The sequence below is a fragment of the Chlamydotis macqueenii genome, chromosome 6 (genome assembly GCF_036417535.1).
Source record: "Chlamydotis macqueenii isolate bChlMac1 chromosome 6, bChlMac1.mat, whole genome shotgun sequence".
Taxonomy (NCBI): Eukaryota; Metazoa; Chordata; class Aves; order Otidiformes; family Otididae; genus Chlamydotis; species Chlamydotis macqueenii.
In genome coordinates this window covers 22,639,717-22,658,215 of record NC_141561.1, presented here as the reverse complement: position 1 = coordinate 22,658,215, position 18,499 = coordinate 22,639,717, and the positions used below count along the sequence as shown (strand labels likewise).

General features: G+C 37.6%; 2 protein-coding genes across 8 annotated transcripts in view; one reads left to right on the top strand and one right to left on the bottom strand.

The window, feature by feature from the left end:
- The window catches only part of LOC104487285 (neurabin-2), a 43,862-nt gene extending 41,859 nt beyond the window's left edge, over window positions 1-2,003 (top strand). For all 5 annotated transcript variants that reach the window (XM_086750873.1, XM_086750871.1, XM_086750872.1 and 2 more), the window contains one exon: window positions 460-2,003. In XM_086750873.1, coding sequence (XP_086606999.1) covers window positions 460-627 — 168 coding nt within the window. In that variant the 3' untranslated portion in view covers window positions 628-2,003. The remainder of the gene's footprint in view (window positions 1-459) is intronic.
- Window positions 2,004-2,538: 535 nt separating this feature from the next.
- PDK1 (pyruvate dehydrogenase kinase 1) lies at window positions 2,539-18,428 on the bottom strand. 3 transcript variants are annotated; one of them, XM_086750878.1, is made up of 11 exons: window positions 18,206-18,426; window positions 14,890-15,031; window positions 13,370-13,441; window positions 12,540-12,724; window positions 12,161-12,250; window positions 11,796-11,873; window positions 9,679-9,755; window positions 8,884-8,982; window positions 7,831-7,941; window positions 5,463-5,576; window positions 2,539-5,337 (listed from the first exon to the last, which is right to left on the bottom strand). In XM_086750878.1, exons 1-11 carry the CDS (start codon window positions 18,321-18,323, stop codon window positions 5,197-5,199), a joined length of 1,227 nt encoding a protein of 408 aa, XP_086607004.1. In that variant the 5' UTR covers window positions 18,324-18,426; the 3' UTR covers window positions 2,539-5,196. The 3 variants fall into 3 exon arrangements, with proteins under 3 accessions (XP_086607004.1, XP_086607006.1, XP_086607005.1); XM_086750880.1 differs by lacking the exon at window positions 8,884-8,982 and having other exon boundaries at window positions 18,206-18,428; XM_086750879.1 differs by lacking the exon at window positions 12,161-12,250.
- Between the last annotated feature and the right edge of the window lie 71 nt (window positions 18,429-18,499).

Here is an 18,499-nt window from a genome sequence, read left to right as displayed (position 1 = left end):
GGGTACTGCCACCTGCTGATTCAAAGTCCAAGTGTACCGTTCACTCACTGAATACAATTTTTAATAATACACTTCAAAATCCTTAATATTAACAATTAAAGAGTAGTTACTGAATATAAATTCCTCTTGTATAAAAAGACCTAGAAAAGTATTTTGAGACTACTACTTATGCTATTTGCTGGAAATTCTCAGGTGTCCACAGGTTTGTAAAATGCAATGAGAAGCTGTTATTTCACAACCAAACAAGAGTAGGCCCTTGTTTCTTTACTTACCTTGTTACCCAGATGATAATTTACAATGCTCTTGAGGACTTAGGTCCTTATTTTTCAAATAAACAGGCTATCTTGCAGCAAAGTGAATAACACTTTCTTAAACTGTTCATGCACAAGCACTGTTGACAGTGCTGCTGGAAAAATTAATTATGAGGTTTGGTTGTTTTTTTTTTTCTCCTCCCCCAAGGCTTTGGGAGTTTCCAGTCAAAATGACCGATCAACAATAAAGAAAAAACTTAAGGATATTAGAAAAACACAAGAAAAACTGGAAAAGCAGAAGGAAAAGGTTCAAAAGAAGGAGAAAGAAGTTCGCAAGACTGGCAGAGTGGTAACCACTCTTGAATCAAGCTGCTAAAATGATCCCATTTTATTTTAGCATAGACTTGCTTCATCTTGAGGAAGTTCAGCAGATTTGTATATAATTGTACAATTGAGGGAGGAGGGAAAGTGCAACAGTTTAACATGGTAGGTGTTTTTTTACTTTTTAATTATGATCCCTCCCCATTACAACCCAATAAAATGAAATAATGTTTTCAGTATTTTTATTCCTAGTTGACTCTGCCTGTACTAATAGACAATAATTTAACTTTCTGCCTTAAGTAATATTTGTGCTTCTAAGACCTCATATGCCCTTTTCATTGAAATTGATGTTTGTGAAAAGTAGAATACTGTATGAAAAATTATTCCACTATTAGTCAACTAGCATTTGATAGAGTTGAATCTGAGAGGGACAATAGAAAAATCCTGCCAACAAATTCAGTCTGTGACAGTCTGTTTATCTGTTGCCACTAAAGATGTATAGTAAAAATTAAGTTTAAGAAAACAGTAATGTCAAATTAATTTAAAAAGAAAGCATGTATTTCAAATTTATGGATTGTTTAAATTCTTGTATTTCTGGGATTTTCATTCAAAGTGCACTGTAGTAGCACATTGTTTTTGAATTCTGTGTTGCAATTTACTGAGAAAATAACAAGAAATATTAAGTAGTTTTCACAAACTACATCTTCTAAGCATAATACTGAGTTTTCTGTACACTACCCATATGGTGTTGGGACAACGTTTAAACCTATAAATAAGATCTTTTTTTAACCTATTTTTCCTAAATAATACATAGTTTTATAGATTTATGCTATGAATAAGATCAATTTGCAATACATGTATTTCTCTTTTCTACCTGCTACAGGATTTTTGCGGACCAAATTTATATATTTGCTAATTTTAAACTATACTGTTTTTCAAACTTAAAATACTGAGGGGAAGAATTATAGGAAAAACTATCACTGAAGCACTGAGTTTCTGCATTGTATTTAAATGTTCAATTGTAGACTACAGATTATTTCTCTTTAAAGGAGGATTTGATTCTCAGAATAGTTTAGAACATGAATTGGTGTTTTGTAGGTTTACATACTATTTTCTAGAGATACTACAACAGCACTTCCTTTAACTAGATTATTCCAGAAACATAGACTAGTTTAAATATCAATTCCACCACAGAATTGACTAGAACAAAATATACATAATTCGTTTATGTGGACCAAGTTCTCCTTTAAATCTATGGACTGTTTTTCATTTTAATTAAATGAATGAACTTCACTGTTGGTGTTTCACACGTACTTTTTTTGTATAAATGTCTTATGAATTTCAGCAAAAGGACTCTGTGGAAATGCTTCTGCACTCTGCATTTCCAAAATAAAGTTTGAAAATGTTGGTAATAAATACTTTTTAAAAGAGGTTGAATTTTCAGGTTTGTGCACTGAGAAGCAAGTCTTTTGTCAAGATTTAACTTGTTTACTTTGTTTCCAGTAGCTTTGATTTTGTACTCCAAACTTACAGACCTTGAGCCAGAGAGGAATGCTGCCCTACTGATAAAAGAGAAGGGAATTAAAGTAGAGTGTGATCAAATGCTTAGGATCACACATGTAAAACGATCCTTCAGTTAATTCAGTTAAGGAAGTTTATTTCTTAGAACAAAGAATATTCATACAACCATGTATTACCTTTTTCCTTTAAGCATACTGAACTAATGTTGCACCCTATGAGTTTTTCTCAGGAAGGAGACTAGTGGAAATAATGGTTTCAAAGGTTTGCTTGTGTGGAGAGCTGTTGTAGTTAAGCAGTGGCCATAGCAGGGATGATAAAATCACCTGAGCATAAGAACATTGATTATCACAGACCACAACATTTAACCTTTATCAGATGCTAAACAAGAAGGCTGGCTCCACAGAACTAGCTTAGTACCAAGTCACAACATCAGCCAAATGAAAGCTTAATTTTAAAAATATTTTTAATGAATAAACGTAGTGATTCTTTCAAAAAATGAAGTTACCACAAACTAAGATTTTTTTTTACAGTGCAAGACTGAGCTCATTTGCATACAAAACTGTTAATTCAGCATTTTGATAGCTAAGCTACTATGCTCATTTTCTACAGCGATTCACTTCAACCTAACCAGTGTGCTAGCAATGACTTCAGTACAGTAATGAAAATACTAAACACTAAAATTATCTTCTGAACTCCTGTTTAAATCAAAAGTAATGAAAGATCAAACTTTTAAGTAGGGTTAAACATTGTAAACAAAATTACTACACTTCTGTTTTCACCAGTCATTAGGGGTGGTGGATGAGGAGATAAATACAAATACAATTACATGGCAAGTTGTTCTAATAATTAGAATTCAATTGGTAGCTAGCTGAGAGCATGAAAGAGGTTTTATTTCAATAATACCATATGAAGTACTTCAATAGACTTTCTAGAAAACAAATTGTTAGATTTTCTTTGGAAATATCTAATGTAGTTCTCAGATATTAGTAAAATTATTTCAATTAAGTTAGTTAAATATTTAAAACAGCATAAAAGCTAGAATGTTCAGTTTCAGAGCTGAGTTTTTAAAATCCCTTGCTGTAACTTTCAGCTTTAGTTTAGCAAAAGCAATAGCTGCAAGCAGCTAACTTTTACACAGGCTCCATTTTACAATACGTGGATTTTCTCACATACATCCTCTTGCAGGGTTGAAGAAGAAAACAGCTATAGATTCTCCTCACTTGTAGCCATGCAGATGGAAAAGTATGCCAGTCACCACCTGACATCCTTGTAAAGAAGAAAAATACGGACCTCTCAAAGTGCCCATAAGCTTGAGTGCAGTGGGTAACTGTACTGTTCTGGTGGCAATTAAGCTAGGTTAATCCTCCCTCAGTGTGTCAGTTTAACTGCATATATAGCCTATTCTGTAAGTCACTCCTGTTAAAGTAACCTGCATTAGCTTGACCGGGGTATAAAACTATCTTATTGTTCTGCAGAACTAGGCTTTGGAGGTAGCAGATGATAATCTTTAATCTGGCTCAGCTACAGCTAGAATAGCATGACTTCAATTTCTAATGTACCAGCTATTCCCTTCACTTGTGGTATCTCACCTTGTGCTTTGTGCAGAGCTAGTAAACTAGCAAAATATAGGCTTATTCTTTCTGAGAGCAATTATGCATGTCTGTTGCAGAACAAAAATCACAGAATTACATGCAATGAATTAACTGAGAAAAGGATTAGTTCTTAGTGTCTTTAACTACATCACTCCTAAAATGTTCGGGAATGACAGCGATTGAGGTGCAACATAGATGTGTATGATTTGTACGAAGCTGGCACAGTAGGCATTGAAAGAAACTGAATCCTTTATTAAAAGAAGGAATTTGTACCTGAAATATAATGCTCATTCTTCTGTCTTCCCCAATGTTTTGACGGTTTGCCTTTGATGGATAAACACATTCGGCTTACCTTATTTATGTTATAGTGTGACTTCCGGTTACCACATAAGTGATACCAGAAGCGTATCACAAATACAAAGGTATTTTCAAAAACTGTTAATTCCACTTTTTCTTAAGTAGTCCTGAGAAGGTAGTTTCTATTGTCAAAGTAATACAGATGCCCTACTAAGGGCAAATTTAAAAAAAAAACCTTTTATTAAAATAGTTTCCATTTACAGCTGTAACCTGACGTACTCCAGTCTGAGATCTCTAGACTATTGATCCTGTGTTTTGGTATTGCCTACAGAAATACAAGCAAATGCAACACAGCATATCTTCACTGTACACAGGCCAACATTATTTGCTAATTCACAATTATCATAGCAAGACAGGTTTTTCACATGTATTAAATATTCACATTACAACCAGAGAAACATGACTGATACCACATACCTGAGATACATTATACCAGTGGTTGCAGCTAGAATTTTTTTTATTTTTTTTTTTAAATCCCTACAGACTTAAGTGTGATTTCTATAGCGGCAGAAAACTTTGATGTAGGCAAGGTGTGCAGGCAACATATCTTTGCAAAATTAGGCTTCAGTAAGATTAAAAATAAAATTAAAAAAAAAAAAACCCAAAAACAAACAAAACCCCAGAAAATGCCATACAGGTAAAAAGGTATAGCAATGAATTCCTCGGTATTTCTTACATTAATTTTTCATTAATCTGTAATATTGTATAATGGAAAAATGCTCCGTTGAGCTTTTTCAATAGTTCTTCTATTAAAAAATTTTGTAATTATATGAATTAATACATTTCTCACCAGATATTACATAGATCGCATTGGTCCCTATAAAACCCAAGACTACTGCTCCCTTGATTTGGCTACTGAAAGTAGTCAGAAACAGAAAGTGGAAAAAATTAAGTGTGACCTTCTCACTTAAAATTTTAAAGTATGTACAGGTGTGGGTGTTTTCTTGGGTTTTGCTTGGAAGTATGTACAGGTTTGGGGGTTTTCTTGGGTTTTGCTTCAGTTTTTTTTTTTTATCCCAGAAAATAGTTACTCCACTGTTACTCCACTTAAAATTATTTTCACTATCAAATGCGGCTCAGCATCTCGGTGTAAATCAGGTCTCTTAAATTCCCTTTACAGATCTACCTACTTCTTATGAACTGTGAGGAAAAAGCTATGTACTGCGAAAAGTGGTCATGTCCTTTGGCTCACTGCTTGGCACACACCAATCATCTGCTTCATGGTTTGCTTTATAATGTTTCCAGGCTGCTTTGTTATATACAGGGAGTCTTTCAATTGATTCTGTTGATAAGGCCTGTAAGTAGAGAAGACTGTTAACTGACAGTTCTTTTTAATCAAAGTTACAGTAACAGAACAAGGAGTTCCATTAGCAGTTAGATTAGAGTTGCTGATAAATTTTAAATGGTCGTTTCATCATACCTTTATGTAAATAACTGCATCTGTACCATAGCCTTCTAGGGAATACAGTTTCAGATCTCCTTGGAAGTACTGTGCATACAGACGGGATATGGGTAGCCCATAGCCAAATCCAGCCTGATCCAGGAGAAAAAGTATATTTTCATTAACTGCAACACTTACTGGTGTTTTCTGTTTTAACTTAATAGGTAAACAGATAAACTAAGTGTGATATTTGACAGTAAGAGGAGTTAAAATGTTAACTATTATGTCCCCCAGAAAGAAAAGAATGCATGGATGATTGTGATTATGAGAAAAACTATTTTAGTCCTTTGTCACACAGGGCTGATAGATAATGCTCCTTGTATTGTGGTAGTTTTTTTCTAGAAGAGAAACCATTAGAGAAAACAGTACTGAATCTGTCTTACGCCTCATGGAGCTGCTAATCTTAAGAACACTGAGTACTATTTCATCATCAGTATATACAAAAAAAAGATCCAAAAAGCAATGCCCGTGAATGTGTAGCTCTGTTGGTTTTATTCAGTGAGGGGAGCTCTGTAAGAAGCTGCTAGAAGTTTCTCCTTTGTCCGCTGGACTCAGCCGGGCCTAGGACGGATCCGCTGCCGGCCAGGGCCAAGCCAATTGGTGGTATAATGTTCCCTGATAACACCTCTGCCATAATGTATTTAAGAAGGGTGAAAACAAGGGGCGGGGGGTGTGTGTGAAGAAGCTGAGCCGGGGCAGAGAGGGGAAGGTGCCTTGTGGGCCTTGCAGGCCTCACCGCGCAGCTGACTGGGCCCAGCTCGGCCCAACCCAGCTGCAAGAAGTGGAGAGGAGATGAGATGTGAAGAGAACCTGAGAAGCGTCTGCCTGAGCTGATTGTGAAGAATTTCTGGTGAGAGGAACGGCTGCAGACGCCAAGGTCAGTGGAGAAGGATGGGGAGGAGTAATGCGGCTCCTGGCCAAGATTCCCCTGCAGCTCGTGGTGATGACCATGGTGGAGCAGGTTGTCCCCCTGCAGCCCATGGAGGCCCACGGGGGAGCAAAGATTCACCTGCAGCCCATGGAGGACCCCACGCCAGGGCAGGCGGAGGCCTGAAGGAGGCTGTGGCCCATGGAGGGCCCGGGGGGGCAGCTGTTCTGGAGGGACTGCACCCGGTGGAAAAACAACCCACGCTGGAGCAGTTCACGAAGGACTGCAGCCCGTAGGAGGCACCCCACGATGGAGCAGGGGAGGAACGCGAGTTCCTTCCCCAGGGAGGAAGGAGTGGTGTAAAGCGACAAGTGATGAAGTGACCGTAACCCCCATTCCCTCTTCCCCCCTGTGCTGCTTGGGGCGGGGGGCGGGCAGGAAGGAGGTAGCGATAACTGAATATAAAGTTAAGCTAGGGAAGAGGGAGGGGTGGGAAGAAGTTACTTTGTTCTCTTTCTCATTATCCTGCTTTGGTTTTAATAATAACCAAATAGTTTTCCCCAAGTCGAGTCTGTTTTCCCCGTAATGGTAACTTTAAGGATTTCTCCCTGTCCTTATCTCAAACCTCGAGCCGTTTTTCTTATATTATCTCTCCCTGTTCCCTCGCAGGGTGGGGGGAGTGAGAGAGAGACTGTGTAGCTTAGTCCCAAGCAGGGCTAAACTACGACACGAGACTATACTAAAATTCTGTCGAGCCCTGTCTGCAGTAGCAGGACATAGCCCTGAAGTGTTAGGTATACTTTTTTTTTTTTAAATCTACTAAATTTTAGAGGTAATCTCTCATTGAATGTGTACAACACTTCTCTGTAAAGATCTAGTGTTTAATGAGTTGCACAGTTATCTAAATGCAGAACACTATATACATTTAAAAAACACATTTTGAATGATGCAATGTGAGAGAATGAATTCAGGAAGGCTGCAGAGCTTCCTACTGAGAGCTAAGGCTTTACTTATTGTGCATCTATTAAGTTCACATGAGACCAAAGTAGATTCTTCATATATACCCTGTCACATCTGTGTACCTTCATCATCGCTGAGGATCATACAACTGATTACACTGTACAAGTGAAACTACAGACTTGATCTGAAATCATTGCTATAATAATTTTTCCCTTCACTTAGCAGCCACAACAAGAATTCAGAGCCCTGTCCTTACTGCAGTACATGCAGCATAGCTAAGTGTTCTGCTTGAAGTAACATCCTTCTATTTGGTAGAGAAAAACAGAATCTTGAACAAGTTCAAATAATTTTTAGTATTTTAGGATTTTTATGCAATTTTTCAGAAAAATATTGGAATTAAGCTAGAACATCCAAATGGGGATACTCATTGTATCTATAGCATAAGTATTTCATAGCTTTGGCTAAATGGTTTCTTTTGTGACAATTAAAAAGATGACAAGGTATAGAAGATTAGCATACCAAAGGTGTAGCTCGTGACGTCTCAACACGTGGACGCGGTGCTGTTGAATACATGTAGTTGAACAGTCTGTCAATTTTCCTCATAGGAACGCCTCCACCACGATCACTCATCTGGAACAAGACGGAACATGTAGCATTATGTCCCTGAATATATTTTTGTAAAAGACAGCTTCTCTCAAACAATGATCCAGAGAAAGTTCAGGTAAACAGAATATAAAGTTGTCTCTATGAAATTACGGGTTTTTTAAATTCTCATCTCTCAGCTACAGCAATGACCAGAGAGAGATGAACTCTTCCCTTTCATCCCTTATGCAAACCATTTACATAAAATATTATAGTAAGAGTATTCTCTCTTGGAAGCAAGAAAATTCTACTTAAAATTGTGCATCACTTTTATCTTGTTCATAACTCAATTTTGTCTCAAGTCAGTGTCTATACCTTTTAGCAACTACCAGGTTACCTGTATTTTTATCTTTATTCCTCAGGAATACTGACAGTTAAATACAACTTATTAAAACCTATTACTGAAAGAGTAAGTCAGAAGAGTTGCTTTACTCTTGTTTAGTTAAACCTATGAAAAAAATAGTGCTTGTAGTTGGTCTTTGAAATCCATCATGGATGTTGTACAGAAAAATAAGTTACTCTGCAAACTGTACTACAGGGAGGTTGAGTTGCATGGAATATACAATGTTTATTTCCCTTCTTTCAGTTGTTTCACACCTGTACAGCTCTGTCATTGTCATGTACTAAATACTGATATTACAATTGTATAAAGATGCTACTTCAGTTTTAGTCATGGTTACTTGTAAGTGAGGCAAGACATGAGCATGACAAAAGCACAGAATTCTATTGCAGAGCCTTCAGCTGCAACCTCTTCATGAATTTCCTGCTGATGCAGTATGTGAAATTCTATAATGGTCTTGTTACATACTACATCATCACATACAATCTATTGCTGGAACCAGATCACCAGCTAAAGTTAGTAATACACTGCCTATGACAGGCAAAAAAAACTGTCAAAATAACCTTCAAAGTAATTTTTAAAATGGGTACCTTCACAGTTAAATCCTCATTTCCCAACGTGACATGTACATGAATTGGAGGATAAATGCATCGATCGGCATGATGTTCCATGGTGGCTCTCATTGCATTCTGCAGTTTTGAAATACAACTTAAATCCTGTTCTTACCACTTTATATGATATCTTAAAACATCAATTTAGGAAAGTTATTTTTATCACATATGTCAGAATCAGGACAAAGGTATATGATTCTAGAATAGGGGAGGTTTTTTATATTTCTGGTTTATTCAGTACTGGTATTTATACAGATTATTAGAATGCACACACTTCAAATATTTAATTTTTTTAGAACAAACATTTGAATATTTTAGTGTACAGTTTTATTTTAGAATTCTCTATAATGCCATATGACACAAAGACTATAAAAAATCCAGGATTGAACTGCTTGAGAAAAGCTCTGTAAGACCTGTACACATTACACCAGATTTGAAGATGTCTCAAAAAGTCTTTCTCTTATTCTCACTTGCTTTATTAATTAGTATCTTCATATATTTTAAGATTTTTTTTTGACAGAGCTGTCTACTCAGAAGGTGTCACATGTACTCAGTGGCTAGGCAAAGGAGATACATCTTCCAAAGCTGTTCATTTTCTATGCAGTTACAGTTTGCCTAAATAGTACAATTTACGTATCTTCCTGCAGTCAAACAGCAAGAGCTCTGCACTTGCAAAAACACACTGCTATCTAGAATTGGTTCAAAAAGTCAAACAAACACAATCTCACTAAACAAAGATGTATAAAAGAATTGTGTCATGGTAAGTGCACAGACCTTGAAAAGTTCGAAAACCATGTGATAAAGATGTGATGGCACATACACCACTTGCATGGGCTGTCCTCGTGATTTAGCTGGAGAAAAGAGAGTCTAAATAAATAGCAAACTAGGTATCTTTTATTCATTCCTGCAGTAATTGAAAGTGTATATTTGTATTGTTGAGAGAATTTACAAGAGAAGGAAAATTTGAACAGAAACCTTTTAAAAAGTTATATGTTAACCAAAAGTCATACTCAAGATTTTCAACTTCCTGCTCTAGAAATTAATTTTAAAACCCACTGTGGCGTCACTGATTAGGGCATGTAATAGTTGCTTTCTAACACCTATGAGGAGGTTATAATGAAGATAGAGTCAGGTTCTTCAGCTGCTGGGAGAACAAGAAACAGTGAGTGTAAGATGAATTAACAGAGGTTCAGACTGGATATAGAGAGAAACTTTTTTGCCATGACAGTTAAGCATTGAAACAGGCTACCCAGAGATGTTGTGTAGTCGTCACCCTTGGAGGATTTTGAAGACCAAACTGGATAAAGCCCTCAGCTACCCAGTCTGATCTCGTAGTTGTCCCTGCATTGAGCAGGAGGTCAGGCTAGAAACCTCCTGAGGTCCCTCCCAGCCTGAATTATTTTATGATCCTATAATGCACCTAATAGTAACTACAGCACAGCCTATTCTTCAATTCATTTAGAAATTAGCTGATTTCTAACAAGAAACCTTAACAAAAATTATATAGACAATTCTGTCTATAAAACTGGTATAGTTTTCAAACTTTTTTCAAATAATAAAGACTAGAAAATATATCATGGGCACATGTTCACTATGCCAAGAATTAAGGAAGAGTTGCTCAGAAAATTCTGCTGACTCTTAAGGTTCTTTCAGTTCAACAAATTAGCAATGTCTCACCAGACTGTGTTAATGATCAGTCTTTATGAACATAAGACTAGTGATGTCAAAAGATCTAGAATAAATTATGTACCCAGTAAAAATAAAAGAGGGGGGGGGGGGAAATCATACTTTGAAATACGTCAGGTTTCTGTCCTCAAGTTAACCGCTTCCCTCCATGCCTCCACCTCCAGAACCCATGCCTAAGGTTTAAATAAGTCTCCACTCTCAGTTGTGGGGAAGGAATGTGCATTTGGCCTGGATCAGGTTTAACTCACCTTCACAATTCATTGAGCAAAAGGTCACTCCTTTTATAAAAACTGGAACTATTTGTTCTGGCTTCTGGAGCACAAACACCATTAAATGACCCCTCCGTACAGAGAATTAGCTAGTGTGACTGATAGTTTCCTATAAATATTTTTAGTATCATGCTCCAAAGATGGAAAGAGGTAAATCCTTTAACCTAGATACAGAATGACAAGTTTTGTACAGTAGGAAGAAAAGATCTGGAATGTGTAGTCAAGGCCACACTTTCTTTGCCTTTAGCTTCACAGGCCAAGTTACTGTGGTTGAACTTTGGCTTTCACAATTACTTGTAGAAGCAATTTTGATTGCTTGTTTTTGTAGGTCTGCCTAAACTTGGCGTTTAGTAAGTTGAAAAGTACTCTAGTGAGTAGTGTCAGAAAGGCTCTTTAGCATTCAGCAGGACTATGAGGACAACAGCTGACCTCTGAGTACATAACAACACAGTTGTAAATTGTTTTTTCAAGTCACAGCTAATAGGGTCAAATAATTTTTACCACAACTTAAGTGTACTATATCTAATTACAACTAAAATAAAATTATAGCTGAAGAAGCAAGAGAAATTAGAATGAAATGTTTAGTATAAATCTTAAAAGTGTCACAAGAAATGTAGATGGTGAGATGCAAGAGTCAGTGTAGGGTGAAGACATACAAGAAATCTTAGGGAGGGAAGGAGGCTGCTAAAATCTGTAATATCAACAGCTGTAGCGTGAAAAACTTTTCTACTGATTTCAGTTTTCTAATTAAAAGGAAGAATATAGAAACGCTTTTGCTTCAAAAAACAACAACAACAAAAATCCCCCCCAAACTATGACAGTAAATCTAGAGAACACGTTAACGATATGAAAAGTGGAAGGAGAACATTTCACCACCAGCTACTTTAGAAGAAGCCATCAATACATTCTTGAGCGCCTCATCCCATATTCACTTACCATTCAGCTCTTCAAGGATGAGTTCTGGAGAGCTCATGTAATATAAATCACAAAGTCTCTTGGCACTTTCATAGCCATCTATAATAAAAACACAAAACATTATATTTCCCCCTACACTTTTGTTTTTCTCCTTTACAGTCTGCAAAAAAGAAAAACAAAAATTGAAAACACTGTGTGCTATCAGGGAGATTTTGCATTTTCTAATGAAAAAATGGGTTTATTGGGAAAAGTGACAAAACTGTATTACACTTTAAATGAAACTTCTGCTCAACAAAACAGTATATGCATATCAAGAAGTGTATTGGCTCACAGTATAGACATTCATATAAGTTTTCAGATTTCTTGTTCTTATCTGATGAATTTACCTCTAATAACTTCAACAACATTACAGCTAGGATCAATGCTTCCAATATGTTTTGGATGAGCTGGATTAATTTTCCCACCAAACAGTAAAGCTGCCAAAAAAGAAAATATTATTTAATACACAATATAATTTTATAATTTTAGTGTCTTCCATTTTGTTAAAGAGAAATCTACAGGTAATCTGCAATGCCAATCTTCAGCATACCTGAAAGCCTACCGCTAATATTTTGAGAGTTGTATTACGAATGAGTTTATAAATAGCAAGGCAAATAGTGTACTCCTAAGAAGCATTTGAGTACCTATTAAGCACTTAAAAATGAAAGGAAAATATACTGATACAGTACAGGTATCATTTCCCCTCCTTTCAACAATGACACTTACAGTGTTGATTAAGGAGCATTCTAATTGAAATGCGACTCATGTAGAAACGGTCTAAAAAATACTGCACATTCTGTGAGGTCACTGGATCAATGCCAAAGCTTTCCTTGTACTCTATTACTCCTTGAGCCATCGTAGGAATTACATCATTGTGTCGATTCCGGATTTTTATCACAGTATCTGTAAAACTAAAATTAATATATTGTTAGTATTTCACTTTCAAGTGAATTTAATACTCTGGCAAACAGAGCATCTAACTACAAAAATGAAGACCATTATGTACAGAAATATCACAGGTCTGCCTATAGCAGTAAGAAGACAGATCAGTCTTTCTAGCATATTTCAAGTGACTAGCATTGAAACAACCAATAATCAATCATTCTTAATTATTCATAAAATTATTATTTATTTATTATCTTGATTACTGTCAAGAAAAAGAGAAAACTGTGCCAACCAGTTTCATGCAGATCATCCCGTGCCTGTCAAACGGCAGTTAAGGTCAGCCAACAATGACCAAACCTACTCTACAGGTGAAAAGTTCCATATGTCAGATCCAACGTTACCAGTAAGGAACTGGTAAACATTTGGTCAAGTTTGACATATTCACAGCTTCTTCAGTGTAACAAAAAAAATATCCCTGACCAGAATGATATGGCATAAAAGTGCTTTTTTTAATATTTTAATGTACCCTCCTTTTAGGGACAAGGCATGATGTTACCACAATTCTTACATAAAGATTTGAGATAGCTGTAATTCCTTAAGCTATCGTTTTATTGCCAGTCCTTCTACACAATATTAACATAGTATTAATATGTGTGACAGCAAATCCATACCTATGAACAGCCCCCGAATCTTCCGAGCTTTTGTCCTTAAAGTCAAGAATCTCCTGAAGACTTTGGACATACCTTTAAACAAAAGAAACATGACAAAGACCAATTCTAATATGTCTCCCCAGATCCCTTTGGTTAGCATTTTAAGTTGCTTGTTTCTGAATCATTATATTTTATATATCCCATTGAACTATCCCTTGTGAATTCTGTTAGATCTTTTTGAATTGATTAATGAAGTTTTCTTCCAAAATTTCCAGAGCAACGAATCTCACAATTTAATTAGAAGGCATAAAAGATCTGCCTTGTGCTTTAAACCCAGTAGGTGATCACTTATTTGCAGCCCCAGCCAGTTCCTGTTATTAGAAAATCTTCCCAGCTTGTTAATGATTTAAGTATTTCTGCCATCTCTTTCCTTAGATGTGTTCTTTCCAAGCTGAAGAACTCTATTTGGTTTCTCCTCACGCAGAAATTGGTCCAACCCTCTGATTATCCCTCTTGGTCTTTTCTGTTCAGGATGGAGTGACTAAAACTGCATGCAATTCAGAGGAGTAACGGGCTAACACAGTGGTACGATTATATTCCTCCCCATTTGTTATTTAGTTCATAACACTATTTGCCTTCTTGCCCATCAACTGACATATTCAGAAAAATACCCCCAGTAGCATAAAAAAAATTCTTTTTCCATTGTAAGCAAGCAAGCACACAGGGGGAGGAGGTTCCACTCGGTGCTCTACTTTGCATTTGTCCAAGGGGAATTAATTTCCCATTTGATCAATGTAATTTAGTATCATGAGAATTTAAGCATTCGTTTTTCATTAACAGCCTTCATCTTCATTGATAGCTCTTTTTATATTCAGTCATCTAATCAATCTCACTTATTCACTGGCAGATTTTCTGTTGTCTTAACTTTAAAAGCCTTTCCAGATAGCCATGTGCCTTCAGCAGTTGCCAAGCAATCTCTTTGTTTTGCTTTCATCATTCATTTGCTTATGTGTAAGTTCCTTACTTGAAAGCAAATTTTACTTTTCAAAGGATGTCTTTTTTATTTTAATAGCCTCGTATTCTTTCTGTTCTTTTAAATATTTTGGCTTTGGGAGCAAAAATTGCTCTTTCTTCATATTTTCTACACCTTTATTCTCCATCTGCAATAACCTGTCTTTTAAATGATTTCTACTATGTTTTGCAAGCATTTTGTGCATTAGGCTGCTTCTACTGGTTTCTTCAACTAGCTTCTTCATTTTAGGTAAGTCCTCTATTAAACATTGTTCTGATGGATTTTTTTTTTTATTGAATTCTCATACGTGACTATCTGCAATACTTAATTATTTTTAATTCCCTTCTGGGTTCTCTATTTGCTCCTAAAGGTTTTTTTCCATTTCTGTAAATTTAGTTTCTGATTTATGTCACATTGGGTTATTTATTCAGTCTAAATAAGTTATGTTCATGTAACAAGCACATGAAATGTTCCTTTTGTGAAGTTGCAAAAGGTCACCCGTAACGGTACAAAATGATGCTGTTCTTACCAGCTCTGCACCAGCTGAACTGAAGGTGTTCTTAGGAGGTTGTCTGGAAGCAGGCTTATTTCCTTCATTATGTTTGCCAATCTCACAGGCAACTCTTGTCGCAGAAACATAAATGAAGTCTTTTCACAAGCATTTTCAGATCCTAGACCCAAAATAAATATATGACAACATCAGAATAAAGTCAGTACTTACGGTAGAGAACTACACAAACTTTTACTTTCTTGCATAACAGATCTGTGTTTGGTTTTAAAGTTGACTTGGGCAGTCTGGTAAGCCAATGTTTCTTTCACGACCACAGCCCACTTACATTTCAAAACGTAAATGCATATTGAAACGTACCAGCCCTGCTGCGATAATGAGAATCTTCAATATATAAAAAGTAACCAGTGCAATAGTTGCAGACCCATAATATTCAACTTTAAGAAACGCTTCTGTCCATGTAAATGGTTTGTTTTATTTGCAGCAAACATTGACTGTAACTAGCACTGATCAAACAGTATGTCATTCTGAGCATGTCAGAGAGGCAAGTGAAACCAGCACAGGAATCCTTCCCTATTTATGGGAAGGATGCTTGAGACAGTAACATGGTCCCATACACCCTGCTTGATCACTGGTCTTACTGAATTACCATAACTCTCATTGGAACACTTTCAGAAAATAAATTCTGTAATATTTATCTAATTTTCAGTTAGATCTGTTGTAGTTTAAATTCACTAGAGGAGCAGAAGACAGATGAATGAATTCACATGAATACTAAGAGAGAAATTAAAGTAGGACAGCTACTGTGCTTAGTCATTACGATAGTAGTTCTCCTATACATTTACTTTTAATTTTTTTTACATTTTTAAAAGCTAGAAGCTGAATTACTGCACCTGTTGAAAACTGACCTGCCCTTTTATAAGGACTGGTGTAATCTGTGTGGGTGGCAATTAAATGTGGTTATTAAGATCAAGACCTAAATTTACTCCCACAACACTTGTTTTTGTAGGTGAGAAAGGAGGGTGCAGAGTGGAGAAGAGGCTAAGAAATGCTGTACTTTATTCTCAGCCAGACTTCTTTCTAGACTTCAAGAATGTCATGTAAACAGCATCTCAACTTAGGAACCTGTTCATCTCCTGCAGTGAAGTACATAGCTCAGGCCTGGTGTTTCACAACAGGTAACTCTTAAAAAAATAACTGCTCAGGTCACTGGTTCCATTTGGCAAGGAAGAGTTGGGGAATAAGATTAAAGGAAGGGACATGGAAAAAGAGGAAGCTGGGAGTGTCTTAAAACAGGAAAAATCTTCCCCAGATTGAAACAGACTAGTTTAGTTTAATGCATCCAGACTCAGATATATAAACTACACTGATAATAGAATGTCAGTTAATTTAATAAAAAAGTAAATAGCTTACAATAAATTCCTCCCCAGTGAGACTTACCAGTAGTATGTGTAGTCTATATATGACCTCTGCCCAAATTCTTCTCCCTGGTCAGACTGCATTTCAGGCATGACTTACTGGCCTTTCCCTTTTCTTAAGTAAAATTCCATGAACAAGTCAGATTGAAGGTATTAGAACGTAAAGATAATCTTCAAATGCCTCATATAGTCAGCAAATGACATTCCACAAATCAGTTTTTGTATTTGGAGGCCGTATCTTTGCAGTCCTGGGTCACGGACATATGGAAGACAACTTAGGGTAGGGAAGATTTCAGGGAATGGGCAAATGACTGTTTTGCTGTGCAGCTGAGGTCTATCTATGCAAAGAACGGGTAAGACTCCTACGGAAAATACTGTACACGCTTATAACCCAAGATACAACTGACGCAATCCAGACCTAAATTTGCTTATGGAATATTTCATTTGCTACACTGAAACCTGGAGGAACTAGGAGGAGACTTTTTTGTTGTTGTTGTTTAAGCTAGCATATGCTAGCAAAAGGAGCCAAAATATCCCCAATGAAAACACTATCAGATGATAATGGCTACAGAATGTCTTACAGACAAATAGTGTCTCAGCATTGCACTCTATTTTTGGCTTTGTTATTAGTTTTTACTATCTTTTATTAAATTCTTAAGCAAAAGAGAGAAAAAAAATTCAAAAAAGTTTTCAAGATTACTTTATGTTCAGGTACCAACAGCAGAAAAATTAGCCTAACGTTTGACTGTGCCTTGAAAATAAACACTGATGTTAAGGTAAGCATTGTTTTATTGGTATTTTAGTGGTAAAATAATACAGGTCAAAGCAAACTCTGAATTGCAAGATTCTTTGGTAGCAACAGAATATATGGTGGAGTTCCTGTACAAATCAGGAGCTGTAAATACTGGGTATATTTTATTGCAATAGGTGGATGAAGTGACAGCGGACAGTTAAAAGAAACTTTTCTTTGTAAGTCTTCCTACTTACACAAAGCCTGGGGTTCTAGAATTAGTTCTCAGTTATGTTTTACTTAGAAAAATGTAAAAAGCAATACAACTATTCACTAGTTAAATGTTTATATACAACATTTATGTAAACATTTGTGCACATGAGAGCACCTTGAGTACAGAAATACAAAGTATTACAGTATGGCTCCGTCCCCAGGCTTTCTGAAGGTTTCTTACAAGACCTTTCTCTGGGTAGTCTTTGCTTTGAAGCCGAGCAGAGCAGAGCAATTCCTGTGATCCCTTTTGTTTCCAAGCAGTCAGTCAAACCAGGGAGCGTGACGAGTAGTTTTAGTGCTGAGTCTAAGACTGAGTATCCCGTTACTCATTTTCAAGGCTAGATTCCCGGTCTTTCAGGCTGGCTCTTGGCGTTTGCGTCCTGCTCCTTCTCTCACACATCTTCTAAACCACCACCATTTGGGCGAGGTGTGTTTGCAGGGCACAGACATGTGACCGAGGAGAGGTGATGACTGTTTCTGGGCTTGAGTATACTTTAAAAGGCTGCATGCCGATGGCTTGCAAAAAGCCTTAACAAATCTCACCGGAGTCACTGTACTAACAGCACCGGTTATCGTAACTGGCCCCACCCTCTCCCCAGCGCCGCAGGTTTTGCAGAGAACAAACCAACAAGAAACCAAGCTACTTTTGTAATGCCAAAAAGTGGAGTTTTCAGCTGAATTTCAACCTTGCCACAGTTCCAACCTCGGGGGAAGGAGCTAGCTGGGCTCCCTTCTCCCAGAAGGAAGCAGAGCCCTTTTTTTCCCCAAAAGCCCAGCACTGAGAAGCGACAGCAGGGGAACGCGGCGGCGGAGGGGGGAGCTCGTGGCCGCGCCAGAGCCGCCCCGCCCCTCACCGGCACCTGCGGCAGCGCGGCGGGCACGGCCCGGGACGAGAGGCGGCCCGGCGGGGACTCACCGAAGTCCAGGAACTGCTTCATGGAGAGAGGCGAGGGGGAGAAGCGGGAGTAGAAGTCCACCTGCTGTGGAATGCTGCCCGGGGAGGCGCAGCGCAGCAGGGCGCGCAGCAGCCTCATGGCGCGGCTCTCGGCCCCCCTCAGCTCGGCTCAGCCCGGCCCGGCCGCCATTTCCCGCCACGCCAGCTCCCCCGGCCCAGGCCCAGGCCGCGGCCTCCTCCGCCGCGCGGCCGGGAGGAGGTGCCCGAAGGGGTGGGTGTCTCCTCCCGGCCCAGCCCCACGCAGCGGCGACGGGG

Bases quoted from the DNA above. Each gene is read 5' to 3' on its own strand.
- PDK1 (XM_086750878.1), bottom strand. From the start codon at position 18,323: ATGAGGCTGCTGCGCGCCCTGCTGCGCTGCGCCTCCCCGGGCAGCATT. The intron at 12,725-13,369 runs GTATGGATTTGC...TATTAATTTTAG, and splicing joins GATTCGGGGGCTGTTCATAG to TTTTACAGATACTGTGATAA. The intron at 7,942-8,883 runs GTACCCATTTTA...GTCTTGTTCCAG, and splicing joins ATGAGGATTTAACTGTGAAG to ATGAGTGATCGTGGTGGAGG.